The sequence below is a fragment of the Oryctolagus cuniculus genome, chromosome 19 (assembly GCF_051225735.1).
Source record: "Oryctolagus cuniculus isolate XC-2025 breed Fujian yellow rabbit chromosome 19, ASM5122573v1, whole genome shotgun sequence".
NCBI classification, from domain to species: Eukaryota; Metazoa; Chordata; class Mammalia; order Lagomorpha; family Leporidae; genus Oryctolagus; species Oryctolagus cuniculus.
This window is the reverse complement of record NC_142885.1, coordinates 58,416,237-58,433,738: the sequence shown is the minus strand read 5'-3', so window position 1 is coordinate 58,433,738 and position 17,502 is coordinate 58,416,237. Positions and strand designations below refer to the sequence as shown.

The following is a 17,502-nucleotide window of genomic DNA, read 5'->3' as shown; positions in this document are numbered from 1 at the left end:
CATTTCCCTGTACTGTTTTGAAAAGAAGCTGTCTCTTTCATGTGTTCTGTTTTTAAAAATGCTTTGTTAGTAAGTTACTTTGCCAACATTTTAATGCTTTTTTAGGTTTATTCTTCGATGCTGTTAGATTTACTCTGATACTATTTTCTTAAACTTACTACATTTAACTTATTTCATGTTTACATAGAATTTTAGTGTAAATTAGTTTTTGAATAAAAATGTTTTCCTGATCAGAGAAGAGAAGATTGCAATCATGCGAGAGAAGCACACGGCTCTGATGAAGCCCATTGTGTTTGCTTTGGAGCATGTGAGGAGTATCACGGCAGCCCCTGCAGAAACACCGCATGAAAAGTGGTTTCAGGATAACTATGGTGAAGCAATTGAGAATGCCCTGGAAAAGCTGAAGACGCCAGTAAATCCCGCCAAGCCAGGAAGCAGCTGGATTCCATTTAAAGAGGTACAGAATACTCAGGAATGCCACTGCCATGGGATACTCCCTATGAGGACAGCTTTCAATACATGCACGTGTGGTAAAGGAGAGCTTCTTACTTCAAACACGAGGGAAGATTTTGGTAGACCCATAAGGCAACCTGTGACCAGTTGCTTAAAAGAAAGGTAGAAAAAGGGATTTTGCTCATTTTGAGAATTGGGACAGGCAGAGGCAGAGGGTGTAGTGATGGTACCTGCTATGTCATGGGGGTGGGGTCTGGTGAGCTAAATATTGTTTTTCTGCTATACTCATAAAAGAGAAATTTAAATTTGTGCCTATTTAGTTTTTCTAGAGAGAAGCATTAGTAGAAAATATTGACATATAACAACATTAGTTTTTTTTTTTTTTTAAGCTTTATTTGTTTATGTGAAAGTCTGAGTTACACAAAGAAGGAGAGGCATAGTGAGAGAGGTCTGTCATCTGCCACACCGATTCAAAGCCAGGAGCCAGGAGCTTCTGCCAGGTCTCCAACACAGGTGCAGGGGCTCAAGGACTTGTGCCATCTTCCACTGCTTTCCCAGGCCGCAGTAGAGAGTTGGATGAGAAGTGCAGCAGCCAGGACTCAAACTGGCTCCCAGATGGGATGCTGGCACTGCAGGTGGCGACTTCACCTGCTGTGCCACAGAGCAGGCCCCCAACAACATTAATTTTAACAAGTACTTGTTTTGAAATCAATATGGTGCATGGGATGATTAGCCAGATACTCGAAAATCCTGTCTTGTGTGTGTTTTGATCCCCAGTAATTGCATATTTTCTTTGGTCTTCATCTTTTTTAGTATATGTGCTACCAAAGCAAGCACTGGTCTTTTTTTTTTTTTTTTTCCCCAAAAAATACCATTAGTTAGGGGACTGTCTTTATTAACTTCGTAGCTTTTCCTTATTTTTTATCCTTTATTGCTCGTACTTGATTTTGTTATTGACCTTCAGTAACTATTTTTAGAAAAATATTAAAAAGTATGTGTTACAACGATTACAGCCAGTTGTAAACTGCTAAATTCATGAGAAATAGCTAGGAGCACAGGACAAGAAAGTGACCACAAAGGGTGGTGTTCATTACCTGCGACGTAGTGTTTGTGACCAAGCAGAAGCCCCAGTTTCTTTATGTACTGAAATCAGTTGCTTGCTTCTTTATCTCTCTTTCAGTAAAACAAGCAAGAAACCCAAAGGAAGGGGCAAGAGGAATTTTTAGCAACCTGTGTGTGTGTGTATAATAATTCATTAATATTTTATGATTACATACTTTTTAAAAAAAAATGTGTGTTTGAAAGGCAGAGAGAGAGAAAGGAAGGAAGGAAAGAGAGAATGGTCGATCACTCAGTCTTCCATCTGTTGATTTACTCCCTGAATGGCTGTAAAAACCAGGACAGGGTCCGGCCCAAGCCAGGAGTTTCAGGGACAAGTATTTGAGTATTCCAGGCCGTCTGCTATGGGATGCAGTCACCCCCAGAGTCCTCTGCTTGCTGTCAAGGTCTGCATCAGCAAGAAGCTAGATTCAGAATATGGAGATGGAACTTCATCCCAGGCAGTCTGATAAGAGATGCCATCATCCACCTGAGGGCTTAACCTGCTTTGCCACAGCAGGTGACTTGATGATTGTATACATTTTAAAAATCAAAAACGATATCTGTGTTCCTCAGAACTAATTAAAGAAATAACTGTATGGTAGCTCGACTAATTAAATCTTGTCTTCACAACCACTGGTACGAATTTGGAAGTAATCATTACCTACTTTTTAAAAATAGTTGTTTAACAGTGCATTTCTGAGTGATACTCAATTTCTACCTATTTTTAATTTTATATTAATGAGATAATAGTTGTATACTTTTTTTCTACTTTTATATTTTTTGTATCAGTGTTAGGTTTTTTTAAGATTTATCCACATTTTGTGAGTAGACAAACAATGAGGTGGAAATACCACATTTTACTTGTATTCTTCCGTCAGTGCATACATGGATTATTTAACATTTGCTTTTTTTCTTTCTATGAACAAAGATTGCTTCACGTTTTTTTCATACAAAAGGAAAGTGCAGCGTTCATTTACTCAGGTGCAGATAATTAAGTTATCTACAGGTAGGGGCATGATTATACATAGAATCTGTTTCCTGTGATCGCTGGAAGAAATTGTGTTGTTTTTCTGCATGCTTCAAGTGGTCAAGATCTAAATTGTTATTCTTTCCTCGGAGTGGGCATTTGGTGAAGTGGTTATAATGCTAGTTGGGAGACCGGCATCCTTTATCAGAGTACCTGGGATAGGTCCTGCCTCTGTTGTCTGTTTAGCTTCCTGCTAATGTGCATGGTTGATGGCTGAAGTCGTCTCCCACCTGGGAGACCTAGACTGAGTTACCGGCTTCTGGTTTTGGCATAGCCTGGGCATTTGTTGTTGTGGACATTTAGGGAGTAAACTCAACTGGATTAGAGATCGATTCCTGTTTATCTCACAAATAAATAAATATTTTAAAATATACTTCTGTTTAAAAAATCAAGGGGCCAGCACTGTGGCACAGTGGGTTAAAGACCTGGCCTGCAGCGCTGGCATGATAAAAAGTGCCAGTTCCAGTCCCGGCTGCTCCACTTCTGATCCAGGTCCCTGCTAATGCACCTGAGAGGGCAGTAAAAGATGGCCCATGTCCTTGGGCCCCTGCACCCATGTGGGAGACTTGGAAGAAGCGCCTGGCTTTGGATTGACTCAACTCTGGCCATTTGGGGGGAACCAGCGGATGGAAGACCTCTCTTCTCTCTTTGCCTCTACCTCTCTCTCTAGCTCTTTCAAATAAATAAAAAATCTTAAAAAATTAAAAAAAAAAAGGTCTTTGCTGCTTTTGTGTGTGTGTTTTCTTGTTTTGCTAAGTCTCTTAGAAATTCAGCTAATTTCTTCCTCAGTGCAATGAGAATAGATTGAGCCTCATTTTTCCGTGTAATTGAATGTTAGTAACTTTGCCAGTGGCTTTTTAAGGGTGTGTGTACTTGGCAATCAACTGCTACCTGTGTCTTCCGCTGTATTACAAGGACTGAACTGATTTGTGCTGGCATTGTTCAGACATACATATTTCAACTGTGGGAAATTAGATTGGAAAAAGCCCTAGAGTTTTGAGCACAGCTGCAGTTTCCCTCATGTCTTGTGATTTCATTGCTTGTTTGGACAGAGGAAGAGGGGGGAGGAGTTGTCACAGTCTGGAAGTTGCTAGAGCCTGTCAGTATGCCAGTGTTGAGCTGGTGGTGGAGATGTAGGAAGCACCCGTTGTCTGTATGGGCTTCTAAGTTCACTTTTATGCTGAAATAAGTGACCTGATCCTAATGGAGATTCTTTTCACCCCTTTGTGAATATAGATAATGCTGAGTTTGCAACAGAGAGCGCAGAAACGAGCAAGTTACATTTTGCGTCTTGAAGAAATCAGTCCGTGGTTGGCTGCCATGACTAACACTGAAATTGCGCTTCCTGGGGAGGTCTCAGCCAGAGACACTGTCACAATCCACAGTGTGGGTGGAACCATCACAATCCTACCAACCAAAACCAAGCCAAAGAAACTGCTCTTTCTAGGATCAGATGGGAAGAGCTATCCCTATCTTTTCAAAGGTAAGGTTTGAAACTTCGTCTTAATGGTGTTTGCTCATCTTTTTTAAGGTGTAGTTGTGTAGGAGAGGGTTATTTCAGATGTTTCTCTGTATGTCATTAATAGCCCTAGGGCAGTGGTTGGATGATCTCTGGAAAGATGATCTGTCTCCTCCCCTCCCCTGTGAGTTTACACAAGCAGAACAACTGAGGTATAGCCAGTTTGGCCAGTGTCGAGTAGTAAGTAGTAATAGTATCTGGATAGAGTCTCCGCGCTCTCAGGTGTGTTTTGCTGTGCTATTGTTAGTTGAAAAAAAGACTCAAAGTAGTATGCTCTCAACTCCATTTGGTCACCTACGCCAGCTACTTTTGTTTTTATAGGACTGGAGGATTTACATCTGGATGAGAGAATAATGCAGTTCTTATCCATTGTGAATACCATGTTTGCTACAATTAATCGTCAAGAAACACCCCGTTTCCATGCGCGACACTATTCTGTAACACCACTAGGAACAAGATCAGGCTTGATCCAGTGGGTGGATGGAGCCACACCCTTGTTTGGCCTTTACAAACGATGGCAACAGCGAGAAGCTGCTTTACAAGCACAAAAGGTTGGTTAAAGTTTAAGTTTACTTCTGTTTGATTGTTCATAAGTATATGTCAGCCCATTCTCTGCTTGTGAAATATTGCTAGGCTTACTAGAACACTTACACATGAATATAAGGGTTAAAGTAGTAAAAGACTTGCTGTCTCAAGGAAAATGTTTTTGAGACATTTTATAAAAATGAGATTTTTTAAGAAGGTTTTTAAAAGATGTATTCATTTGTTTGCAGTGTGTGCTCACACACACACACACAATAGTATCTTCCATCCACTGGTTCATTCCCCAGATGGCTGCAATAGATCTGGGTCATGCAAAAGCTAGGATCCAGGAACTCCATCCAGGTCTCCCACGTGAGCGTCAAGGGCCCAAGCACTTGGGCCATCTTTTGTTGCTTTTCCAGGAATATTAGCAGGAAACAGGATTGGAAAAAGCAGCTAGGACTTAAACTGGCACTCCCATCTGGGATGTTAGCATCATATTTGGCAGCTAGTCATGCTGCACCACAGTGTCAGCCCCAAAAATAAATTGAGGCAGAAATTATGATATTGGGTTACTCTGTCTCTAGACAAATGAGGCGGGTTGATTGTTGCTCACTCAGTAACTTGGCATTTTACATCTTAATGTTTTTTATTGGCCTTTTGAGGGCATCTTCAGTTAAATTTTGGTAAAAGAGCAACTTTGAATTTAGAGGTGATCATCATGTCATCCTATTTTGTACCTTTGATGTTCATACTTGATTTAAACCAGGAATTTAATTTAGAATTCATTTTAGCCCAGTATCAGAAACAGCAGCAAGTGCTAAGGATATTAGTATAAATTGTATGTAATCTTAACCTCAGTATTCCACATCTGGCTAAAAAAATACATTTCCTTAAGGTAGGAAAAGGAAGGAGCATGAGCTTGAGAGGAATAGCGTTTTAAAAGTAGACATGAGAGACTGTCGAATAGTTAGTCTTTTTGAAAAAACTTTGTTTTGGGTGATAGAAGCAGAGATCTCCCCCTCTCTGGTTCAATCCCCAAATGCCCACAGCAGCTAGACCAGAACCGGAGCCTGGGAGCTCAATCCGGGTCTCCCATCTAGGTGGCAGAGATCAGCTGCCTGGGCCATCACCTGCTGCCTCTCAGAGTGCAAAGCTAGAAATGGAGCCCAGGTGCTCTGAGATGGGGTGTGTCTGTCCCAAGCATCAGCCTAGGCACTATGCAGAAGACCTGTCCCAGAGCAGTTACCAAAGGGTAGATCAGTAATCGGTTTCAGAAATGTGTCATGTACCTCCGAATATTTATCATTTTATATTGATGGTTAAGTCAGATTAATGAGATGTGTGCCTAAATGATTTTAAACTGAATTTGAGGTACAAAGTAGACTGTACTTGGATGTTAATGTTTTGAATTGAACCTCAAGAAAATTAATTTAACAGCTGCCTAAATTATTTGATAAAGCAATAGTGCCTAATTAAAAGGAAGATACATAGATTATAAGAATAAACATTTACAATCCAGGGGCAGGCACTGTGGCATAGCAGGTTAAGCCACTGCCTGCAGTGCTGGCATCCCATGTAGATACTGGTTCGAGTCCTGGTTGCTCCACTTCTGATCGAGCTCGCTGCTAATGCATCTGGGAAACCAAGAGAAGGTGGCCCAAGTCATTGGGTCCCTTTTCCCAAATAGGAGAGCCAGAAGAAGCTCCTGGCTTCAACCTGTCTTAGCCCCAGCTGTTGTAGCCATTTGGGGAGTAAAACAGTAGATAGAAAACCTCTCTCTCTCCTTTCTCTCTGTAACTCTGCCTTTCAAATAAATAAATAATTTTTTAGAAACAACTTTTATAATCCAGAATTGTCTGTTGTGTATATGAAATTTGGTTCGTTAACATTGCTACTGAAAAATTAGTTACTAATTTACATTTAAAATATTTTTGTCCTTATTTAAAAATATATATATTAATTTTTTAAAAATTATTTTTAAAGGCCCAGGATTCCTACCAGACTCCTCAGAATCCTGGAATTGTACCCCGTCCTAGTGAACTTTATTATAGTAAAATTGGCCCTGCCTTGAAAACAGTTGGACTTAGCCTAGATGTGTCACGTCGCGACTGGCCTCTTCACGTAATGAAGGCAGTATTAGAAGAGTTAATGGAGGCCACACCCCCAAATCTCCTTGCCAAAGAGCTGTGGTCATCTTGTACAACACCTGACGAGTGGTGGAGAGTTACACAGGTATGTGTTTTGTTTTCGGAGGTAATCAGTATTTGTCTTGCCTACCACTATCTTGTCTGTCCTCCTTTCCATTGCTTCCTGTGTTCCTCCAAACTTGTTTGAGACCTGTGTCTGAATCATCCATTGCGGTTTTAAAGGCATGGTCATGGCTGTGTCTGAGGGCAAGAGGAGGTGACTGTGGCTCAGATGGAAAGGTTGGTTAACGGGTTTCGAAAGAGACAAACTCAGGAGGCTGAAAAGAAGTCCCATGTAGAGCCTCCACGTGCACAACCCTAGGGAGTAGCTATTTCTTTAAGAGAAAGGGGATATGATTGTGACGTTTCCTAAGTTTCAGAACATCAGTCCACACTGGAGAGGAGCTGGCTCACAGCATGTAACTTGTTCTCCTCACCCTTCTTTTCCCTTTAGTCTTATGCGAGATCTACTGCAGTCATGTCTGTGGTTGGGTACATAATCGGCCTTGGAGATAGACATCTGGATAATGTCCTCATAGATATGACGACTGGAGAAGTTGTTCACATAGATTATAATGTTTGCTTTGAAAAAGGTAACATTTATGAGGATCATTTACATTTATGAGGATCAGATTTTTTTGGTAAAAGGGCAAAAATATAACAGTGTGTCTTTTCAAAGGTAAAAGCCTTAGAGTTCCTGAGAAAGTGCCTTTTCGAATGACACAAAACATTGCAACAGCATTGGGTGTTACTGGAGTAGAAGGTGTTTTTAGGCTTTCGTGTGAGCAGGTATGCTGTTTTCTCTTCTCTTTAGTAGATCTGTAAGTGAACAAAACCTGTGAAGTGACAGAAATCGCACTGTAATGAGAAAGTTTGTGACAAGACGTATTCAAAACTCTTCCGAAAATAGGTTCTGCACATCATGCGACGTGGCAGAGAGACTCTGCTGACCTTGCTGGAAGCCTTTGTGTATGACCCCCTGGTGGACTGGACAGCAGGAGGCGAGGCTGGGTTTGCTGGCGCTGTGTATGGCGGAGGTGGCCAGCAAGCTGAGAGCAAGCAGAGCAAGAGAGAGATGGAGCGAGAGATCACACGCAGCCTCTTTTCTTCCAGAGTAGCTGAGATTAAGGTGAAGCCAAGCATGTAATACCTTATCGTCATCTTTTTGTAAACAAAGTAAACATGTCTGTGATCAAATTGAGTAAAACTATTTCTCTGAATTGTTTATGTGCAAGACTGTAAATATAATGTTGGAAAGAGGCAATTTGATGTTTTTTCATGAGTCTATGCTCCTATAGAGTGACACATGGTAGGTGAGTTAATGATTTGGGGAAAATTTTTAAGTATATTGAAATGTTTTCACCAGTGATGATTGTAAGTGTTCTTAAATTGTATTGCCTCTTTCTCTCCACCTGTAAGCCAGTGATGCTACTTTTTCTGTGTGTGGTGTGGTTGTAATTGCATGGTGTCTTCAAATTGAGTCAGTTGGTTTATGGCCATGTGAACTTCAGCACAATAGTTAACCGTTGTAAAATGCGGATGGTGCTATTACCCCTTCATGGTTTTGTTGAGATTTCAATGGAGCAATATGTGGAAAATGTCTTACTATGATTCTTCTGACAGACATCACTTTATCTCAGTGTTGACTCTAAGAATCTTCCTATTCGCAATCCTTTTCACAGGTGAACTGGTTTAAGAATAGAGATGAGATGCTGGTTGTGCTTCCCAAGCTGGACAGTAGCTTAGATGAATACCTAAGCTTGCAAGAGCAACTGACAGAGGTGGAGAAACTGCAGGGCAAACTACTGGAGGAAATAGAGTTTCTAGAAGGAGCTGAAGGCGTGGATCATCCTTCTCATACTCTGCAACACAGGTGAAAAAGCCGGTGAATTCTTTACATACATGCCATTAGGAAGAATTTCTTAAAAATGAATATTGTCAATTTGAATTACTGTAGCAGCACATGTAAATGATAAAACCAGTCTTAAGGACTGTAGTTTCAATGTGTTAGGAAAGAAAAATTGACATAAATTTTATGCTTTTTTATATTAAAGTTAAATGTGTGAGTGACTTATGGGAAATACGGTATAGTTCTTAGTGGATTTGGTGTTCTCCCTGAAGTTGTATCTGAGTCCTTATTCATTTATTGAATTTCTAAAAATCATTAAATAGGGTGATCAGACTGCATAAACCTGCACAGATAGGTGCTGAGGAACGTGCTGTGGAACGTGCAAGTGCCAAACATTACATGAGGCTCTCAGACTGTAATGATCATAGACATCGGTCTTTAGCCTTCCAGGAGCTCAAAACTTGGCGGAAGTGATAGAGTTTTACTTAAATGTTGGAAGCAGGGCTGGCACTGTGGCCTAACAGATAAAGCCTGCAATGCTGGCATACCAAATGGGCACCAGTTCGAGTCCCAGCTGCCTTCTTCTGATCCAGCTCTCTGCTATTGCCTGAGAAAGCAGTAGAAGATGACCCAAGTCCTTGGGCCGCTGCACCCACATGGGACAACTAGAAGAAGCTCCAGGCTCCTGGCTTCAGATCAGCTCAGCTCTGGCTGTTGCAGACATTTGGGGAGTGAACCAGTGGATGGAAGACCTCTGCTTCTCTGCCCCTGCCTCTGTAACTCCGCCTTTGAAAAACATAAACAAATAGTTGAGGGAATGACAGTGTCAGCAAAAACCAGAAAAGTAAGGGACATTTGAGCAGGGCTGTCAAGATTGCAAAGGAGCTAACTGGCAATCCTAGTATGAGCCAAGTCCGTCTCAGCCACTCAAGTGTGTAGAAGAGATAGTAGCCAGTGATCTTTGGATTTTTGTTTGTTTGTTTCTCCTTGATTAGGTATTCTGAACACACTCAACTACAGACTCAGCAAAGAGCAGTTCAGGAAGCAATCCAAGTGAAGCTGAACGAATTTGAGCAGTGGATAACGCATTACCAAGCTGCATTCAACAATTTAGAAGCAACACAGCTTGCAAGTTTGCTTCAGGAGATAAGCACACAAATGGACCTTGGTATGGGTTGTATTTTAGATATACTTGTGAGCATGTGTGTTGTATAGGTGTGTGTTTATGTGTGGCATTCTGGTTTGTGCTCCCTTACAGCAACTGCTGTTGACTTGAATTGGCATCAGTGTGATTAATAATGTCTTTCATCAAAAGGTCCCCCAAGCTATGTGCCCGCAACAGCCTTTCTGCAGAACGCTGGCCAGGCCCACTTGATTAGCCAGTGTGAGCAGCTGGAGGGGGAGGTTGGCGCGCTCCTGCAGCAGAGGCGTTCTGTGCTCCGTGGCTGTCTGGAACAGCTGCATCACTATGCAACTGTAGCCCTGCAGTATCCCAAAGCCATATTTCAGAAACACCGGATTGAACAGTGGAAAACCTGGATGGAAGAGCTCATTTGTAACACCACAGTAGAACGCTGTCAAGAACTCTACAGGAAGTAAGTTGATAGCATTAATTTTTTTTCTGCTGCGGGTGGAAGCAAAGCTGTGTTTGTCTTGTAAATTGCAGTTGTGTGTTTTTCTGAAGAGAATGGCTGATATATGCAATTTGAATGGAATCACCTTTGTCTTGGCTTTAAGAGGGTTTGAGCTCATGTTTTCCCTCAAAAGACTGCTGAAATATATCCCAGTGTCACAGTGGCATGATTGGGTTAAAGAGAGCTAGGCTCTAGGCAACTATGGATTCCATTACCTACTGTCAAGTCCTGTTAGGAAGTTGTTTACTGAAGCTCTTGGGACATTCTTACTTGCAGAATGGAAACAATGAATAAAGATGCAATATTTCTCTTACTGTTTTTAAAGCTTTAACTTTATTTACTGACAGTGGGTGGTTGTGTTAAATATACAAACCTCTCTTTTACAGATATGAAATGCAGTATGCTCCCCAGCCACCTCCAACAGTGTGTCAGTTCATTACCGCCACTGAAATGACCCTGCAGCGGTATGCAGCAGACATAAACAGCAGACTTATCAGACAAGTGGAACGCTTGAAACAAGAGGCTGTCACAGTGCCAGTTTGTGAAGATCAGTTGAAAGAAATTGAACGTTGCATAAAAGTTTTCCTTCATGAGAATGGAGAAGAAGGGTCTCTGAGTCTAGCGAGTGTTATTATTTCTGCCCTTTGTACCCTTACAAGGTTAGTTAGCTAACTCATCGTGGATCATTGCTTTGCCTCAAAAACACTGATGCTTATTGAGACTTCATCTGTCTTAAACTTCCATTAATCTTGCCCAGCATTACAGCTGCTTTCTTTTCAGATTTTGAAACATCCTCTTTAGTGGGCTCCTTCGACTCCATTTCACTGCTCAAATATTGTCTCACGTAGGCGTAACCTGATGATGGAAGGTGCAGCTTCGAGTGCTGGAGAGCAGCTGGTTGACCTGACTTCTCGAGATGGAGCCTGGTTCTTGGAGGAGCTCTGCAGCATGAGTGGAAATGTCACCTGCTTGGTTCAGTTACTGAAGCAGTGTCACCTGGTGCCACAGGACTTGGACATCCCAAACCCCATGGAAGCATCTGAAGCCGTTCACTTAGCCAATGGAGTGTACACCTCACTTCAGGTGAACACTTTAATTTTATCTTACATGTCATAAACTTGTTGTAGATGTGTAATAATCTCTGTAGTCCAGAACAGCAATATGGTATCCTCCTTTTTATATTGCTTAAATAATCATTTAAAATAAACATCAGTGTGAGGTATGTAGCAATAACTTGTTATAATTTGCCCAAGTTTGCTCTTAATGTGTGGCATTGATTCTCTGAATTTATAACTTACCTAAACTCAGAAAGCAGTAAAATGTGTTTCTTGCATGTTTATAGGAATTGAATTCAAATTTCCGGCAAATCATATTTCCAGAAGCACTTAGATGCTTAATGAAAGGTGAATACACATTGGAAAGTATGCTTCATGAGTTGGACAGTCTTATTGAGCAGACAACTGATGGTGTTCCTCTGCAGACTCTAGTTGAATCTCTTCAAGCCTATTTGAGAAATGCAGCTATGGGACTCGAAGAAGAAACACATGCTCATTACATTGATGTTGCCAGGCAAGTGCTAGCTGTGCCCTGTTTCCTTGTGACGGAGATGGGGCAGACAGATAAAGAGGATTCTGAACTCTTGCTTCACTCTAAGTTTACTTTTAACTTCTAGAGCAGGAGTAATTATAAATGCTAGCACAGAATATATACTTAAAAAGTCTTTATTTTAAAGTAAATACAGATTGACTGGAAGTTTTTAAAGTACAGAAAGATCTTAGGCACACTAAGTCGCTCTTCCAGTGTATCTTGCATACCTATACCACAGTAGCAGCACCATGACATGGAAAGTCATGGAGTCTACAGGGCTTCCTTGGACTTCACGAGTTATGCACACATTTTTGTGTACATATGTGCATATGTGTGTATTTTAGTGCAGTTCTGTCCTGTACGTGCATGTATACACATGTCGTTTCATTGCTGTAGTTACACACGTGTGCATATACAGTTGAATTCACTTCTGTCAGACAATTTTAAATTAAGTTTTGTAAGTTTGTTTTAGATACTGCCTTTCTCATCTGTTTAATCCAGAAAAGGAGATTGACTTTGGAACCTGTAGAGGTTGGCAGTTCTTCCAGATAGATAGGCCCTAAGCACCATTGTCCCTGATAACTCAGGATTTCTTTCTTTGGTGTTTCAGTGTCTTAATTCACTACAGAAAGTATAACTGAGAGAGAGGAAAATTATTGTCACATCACTTTTCAAAGAGAGAGAGAAAAATAGAAAAAGAGAATGGTCTCCCATCCACTGGTTAGCTTCCTAAGTGCCTACAGCAGCACCAAACTGAGGGCCAGGAGCTCAATCCAGGTCTCCAGTTATTTTGAAGCAAGTTTTTTCCCCCCTCATTATTGAATAATACAATAAATGTTTTTAAAATAAAAACTTAGGTTTCTTTACTGTGGTACCATTATTTCACAAAAATAATAGTAATTTTGTAATGTTAATTATTCTGCATTCAGAAATTATCTATTTTCTCATGTTTTTCTTTAGTTTTATTCATACAATTAGAAGAAATGCCATAAAAGCATAAGCAAGTGTTATCCCAACAGTGATTTAGATTATGTGCAAAACAGCTTTTTCATAATTGGCAGTATTTAAAACAGTAGATGCTAAGTTTAAGTTGAATTTTTCACACTAAATTTCAGACCTGATTTTCTCTTTTCTTAATTTCTTATGTAGATTTCCCTTGTCCTCATATAGAAAATGTTTAATATGTACATTGGGAACATGTCACTCAATCTGTTTTAGAGAAACTTATCTTGACAAGGAAGTTTTATACCACCTTGCAGCTCTTTTCCCATTAGTCTCTGATAGCGCTGCATTATTAATTCTCTTAAGAAGTCTTAATAATTCTGGCTATGTTGAATGGTTTTTGTATATGAATGATAAAGTTGAAATTCTAGCTAACCTTAGTTTTCATATAGTAAGTACTGGAAATTTTTTTTTTCTTATTTTAAATATTAATTTGAAGTCAGAATTATGGAGAAGGAGAGACAGAGATCTTCTGTCTGCTGGTTTGCTCCCAAGATGGCTACAATGGCCAGGGCTCAACAGGCTGAAGCCAGCAGCTTTATTTTGGTCTCCATATGGGTGGCAGGAGCCCAAGTACTTGGGACATATTCCACTGCTTTTCCCAGGCCATTAGCAGGAAGCTGGATTGGAAGTACAGCATCTTGGACACAAACTGGCATCCATAAAGGATGCTAACATCAAAGACAGTGGTTTTACCCATTAAACCACAATCTGGCCCCTTACGTTTGCATGTTATATAAAAATGTTTAGAAGTAGTGCCTGTGGTATGGCCATTTGGACTAGCGATTAGGGATCCTGCATCCTAGATCTGAGTACCTGAGTTTGAACTCTGACTCCTGATTCTAGTTAATTACTAATGCAGACCCTGAGAGACAACAGTGACAATAATTGAGTCTCTGCCACCTATATGAGACCTGGATTGAGTTTCCTGTCTGGGGAGTCAGTCAGTGTGGGGAGCTCTCAGTCCACCTGCTGTCTCTTACAACTAGGAAAACAGAGAAAGAGCGTTTGGATATATAAACACTATGTAAGTTTTAAGTTAATGGTAATGTGAGGGCTGAACTTCTGAAGACCTTGCATTCAAATGTCCATAATTCAACAAAAAACATGCAAAAATGGACAGGCACTTCACTTTACTGTTTGTAGTTGGTTTTACCATGTGGCTAATGTGAACAGACCTGACAATTGATTAGGTCCAGCAGCCTTAAAATTGTGTAATTCTTAATATAAACTCTGTAGTGAAGCATATCACTTCATATTCTGTGTTTCAAGTGAGGCTAAAATTTGTTGCAGTTATTAAAAGTTATTGTCACAAATTCAAGTTTAATTAAAAAACATAATCCTATGAGTAATTAGACTCACTGGAACCACTGGCATTTATACAGATTTATACATATTCTGATTGACATTAAATAACCATTTTATCACAACACTCCCTCCTGGTGCCAGACAACTTTCTAGACTTTTTGTGCTAGCTGTGAGACACTCTGCCCTTTTGTGTTCTCCCCTCAGTGAGAGTTTCAACTCCCTTTTCTTTCTTCTAGAATACTGCATGCTCAATATGGGGAATTAATCCAACCAAGAAACGGTTCAGTTGATGAAACACCGAAAATGTCAGCGGGCCAGATGCTTCTGGTAGCATTTGATGGAATGTTTGCCCAAGTTGAAACTGCGTTTGGCTTATTAGTTGAAAAGGTAATATTAACTTGTTTTATGAATATTGTGCCATAAAGTAAAGTGGTTGTTCACTGTGTGAAGAATGGAGGAGTGATCTTCTTTTCTTTCATTTATAGTTAAACAAGATGGAAATTCCTGTAGCATGGCGAAAGATCGACATCATAAGGGAAGCCAGGAGTACCCAAGTTAATTTTTTTGATGATGATAATCACCGGCAGGTCTTAGAAGAGATATTCTTTCTAAAAAGACTACAGACAATTAAGGAATTTTTCAAGCTCTGCGGTACCTTTTCTAAAACGTTGTCAGGTAATAGTCTACATTTAAATGTTTGTGGTATGGTATTTTGGAAGGGTTGGAGTAGGGCCAATTCGATTGTATATTCATAAAGGCTTAAGTGCATTATGTAAGCATTATCACAGTATTTTATTCTTGTATGAGATAGTTGAAGAAAGTTCTGCTTTTTCAGGATCAAGCTCACCTGAAGATCAGAATACCGTGAATGGTCCTGTACAGATGGTCAGTGTGAAAACCCTGTTTAGAAATTCTTGCTTCAGTGAAGACCAGATGGCCAAGCCTATCAAAGCCTTCACAGCGGACTTTGTGAGGCAGCTCTTGATAGGGCTACCCAACCAAGCCCTTGGACTCACACTGTGCAGTTTTATCAGTGCTCTGGGTGTGGACATCATTGCTCAAGTGGAAGCAAAGGATTTTGGTGCTGAAAGCAAAGTGTCTGTTGATGATCTGTGTAAGAAAGCAGTGGAGCACAACATCCAGATCGGGAAGTTCTCGCAGTTGGTCATGAACAGGGCCACTGTGTTAGCGAGCTCCTACGACACCGCCTGGAAGAAGCATGATCTGGTGCGCAGGTTGGAAACCAGTATTTCTTCTTGCAAGACAAGTCTGCAGCGGGTTCAGCTGCATATTGCCATGTTTCAGGTAAGGGGTTTTCTTAAGAATGTATTTTTCTGTCTTTCTGTCCTCCTTTCTGTCTTCCTTTCTTGACAGGCAGAGTTAGACAGTGAGAGAGAGAGACAGAGAGAAAGGTCTTCCTTTTGCCGTTGGTTCACCCCCCGATGTGGCACGTTGCGGCTGGCACACTGTGCCGATCAGGAGCCAGGTGCTTCTCCTGGTCTCCCGTGTGGGTGCAGGACCCAAACACTTGGGCCATCCTCCACTGCACTCCCTGGCCACAGCAGAGAGCTGGCCTGGAAGAGGGGCAACCAGCACAGAACCAGCGCCCCAACCGGGACTAGAACCCGGAGTGCTGGCACCGCAGGCGAAGGATTAGCCTAGCAAGCCCCAGCGCCAGCCTTAAGAGTATATTTTTATCAGCATAGGAAACTTGAAAAATGGGTAGAATTAATGTAAAGCAATCAAGGAGGGAAAATTTTAAGCTCCCTCAACTGTGCCAACACAGAGCTAACTCCCCTTTCCAGTTCTTCCTCGTTTGTTTTCTGTGTGGCTAAGGATATTTGGTGTTTACAGTTTGTGTTCTTTGAATTTTTCCCTGATAGCTGCATGGCAAGCATTACCTGCATCATTAAATATTGTTTGTAAATTAGTTTCTAATGGTTGAATATATTCATTGTGCAAATAAGCTTCCTATATTGTTGAACACAATAAGTAAGTTTTTTTCTAAAACATTTCTTTTTCTCTGATGCTCTAACGATAAGGATGCAGAGTCGGGTGTAATTTCTGGAAGCCTGTTTTTGATACTTAGTGTCAGGACAGTGCGCAGACTTGGAGGTGAGGTAAATTTAGATTCAGACTAGACACAGGTGTGCAGGGGTGACTTACCCACCCCGAGTTCTGATTTCCTTCTCTGCAGAGTGTGTGCGATGCCTCTTTCATAGGCCAATGACTTTGAACATAAGAATCTGTGAAGACACTGTGCTTAATGTAAATTTCAGCTGTTTTTCTTTCTCACTTCTTTATCCGATGTAGGCTTCAGTATTATTAATAGCTTCAAACAGATTGTAAGGCGTGGGGTCATTGGGGAATCTATGTTCTAGAATATGTTCTGGCATAAACAATGGTTACTTAATGTCAATTGTATTGAAGCTACTTCCCAATGGTGGAATTGTTGATTTTTAGCTCAAAAAGAAGGAAACCAATGTATTTCCTTCTCTTTGCAATGTTATTAGTTTTCTTACATTGTAAATTAAAATAATAATCAGGCTAATAAGGTTTTTTATATGTTAATCCTATTTACAGCACATTGGGAGAATTTGGGGAGTATATTTTATTCAAAAAAATGTTTAATGCAGACAGGCTTTTTACATTTTTTGGGTATTATTTCTGCAAAATAACACCGTAACAAATTTTTAAAATTTTTTTACCTGAACACATTTTAAACTATGCACAAAGTAGAACTTTTAAATTGTGGCTCAAATGTTGCTTGTCTTTAACAGCATACAGGGTGACTACATGCTCTTCCCAGCCATCTGATCTTGCCATCGCTTCAGGGTCCTATGTTTGGAGAGTTCTCTCTTGTGACTGCTGCTATGTTTCTTTCCGTCTTCTCAGTCTGAGCACTGGATAAACTACCACTGTCCACCCTGCTGCCCTCCCCAGCCACCTCCAGCTTTATCCTCTAAAACTTAGCACTGAAAGATTTTCAGAATTACTATTTTTTTTTAAAAAGATTTATTGATTTATTTGAAAGAGTTACACAGAGAGAGGAGAGGTAGAGAGAGAGAGGTCTTCCATCTGATGGTTCACTCTCCAACTGGCTGCAGTGGCCGGAGCTGCGCCGATCAGGAGCAAGGAGCCAGGAGCTTCTCCCGGATCTCCCACAAGGGTGCAGGGGCCATCTTCTGCTTTCCCAGGCCATAGCAGAGAGCTGGATTGGAAGTGGAGCAGCCAGGTCTTGAACCGGCGCCCATATAGGATGCCAGCACTTCAGGCCAGGGCGTAAACCCACTGTGCCACAGCGCCAGCCC

At 40.9% G+C, this 17,502-nt stretch overlaps 1 protein-coding gene across 3 annotated transcripts in view; it reads left to right on the top strand.

Annotated features, from left to right (window-relative positions):
- SMG1 (SMG1 nonsense mediated mRNA decay associated PI3K related kinase) overlaps positions 1–17,502 on the top strand; it is a 112,897-nt gene that overhangs the window by 80,016 nt on the left and 15,379 nt on the right. For all 3 annotated transcript variants that reach the window (XM_051847482.3, XM_051847483.3, XM_051847484.3), the window contains 16 exons: positions 235–457; positions 3,818–4,064; positions 4,422–4,651; positions 6,609–6,857; positions 7,266–7,404; positions 7,491–7,600; positions 7,722–7,940; positions 8,494–8,684; positions 9,656–9,828; positions 9,976–10,255; positions 10,681–10,953; positions 11,143–11,377; positions 11,637–11,863; positions 14,428–14,578; positions 14,677–14,866; positions 15,027–15,496. In XM_051847482.3, the coding sequence (XP_051703442.3) occupies positions 235–457; positions 3,818–4,064; positions 4,422–4,651; positions 6,609–6,857; positions 7,266–7,404; positions 7,491–7,600; positions 7,722–7,940; positions 8,494–8,684; positions 9,656–9,828; positions 9,976–10,255; positions 10,681–10,953; positions 11,143–11,377; positions 11,637–11,863; positions 14,428–14,578; positions 14,677–14,866; positions 15,027–15,496 (3,607 nt within the window). The remainder of the gene's footprint in view (positions 1–234; positions 458–3,817; positions 4,065–4,421; positions 4,652–6,608; positions 6,858–7,265; positions 7,405–7,490; positions 7,601–7,721; positions 7,941–8,493; positions 8,685–9,655; positions 9,829–9,975; positions 10,256–10,680; positions 10,954–11,142; positions 11,378–11,636; positions 11,864–14,427; positions 14,579–14,676; positions 14,867–15,026; positions 15,497–17,502) is intronic.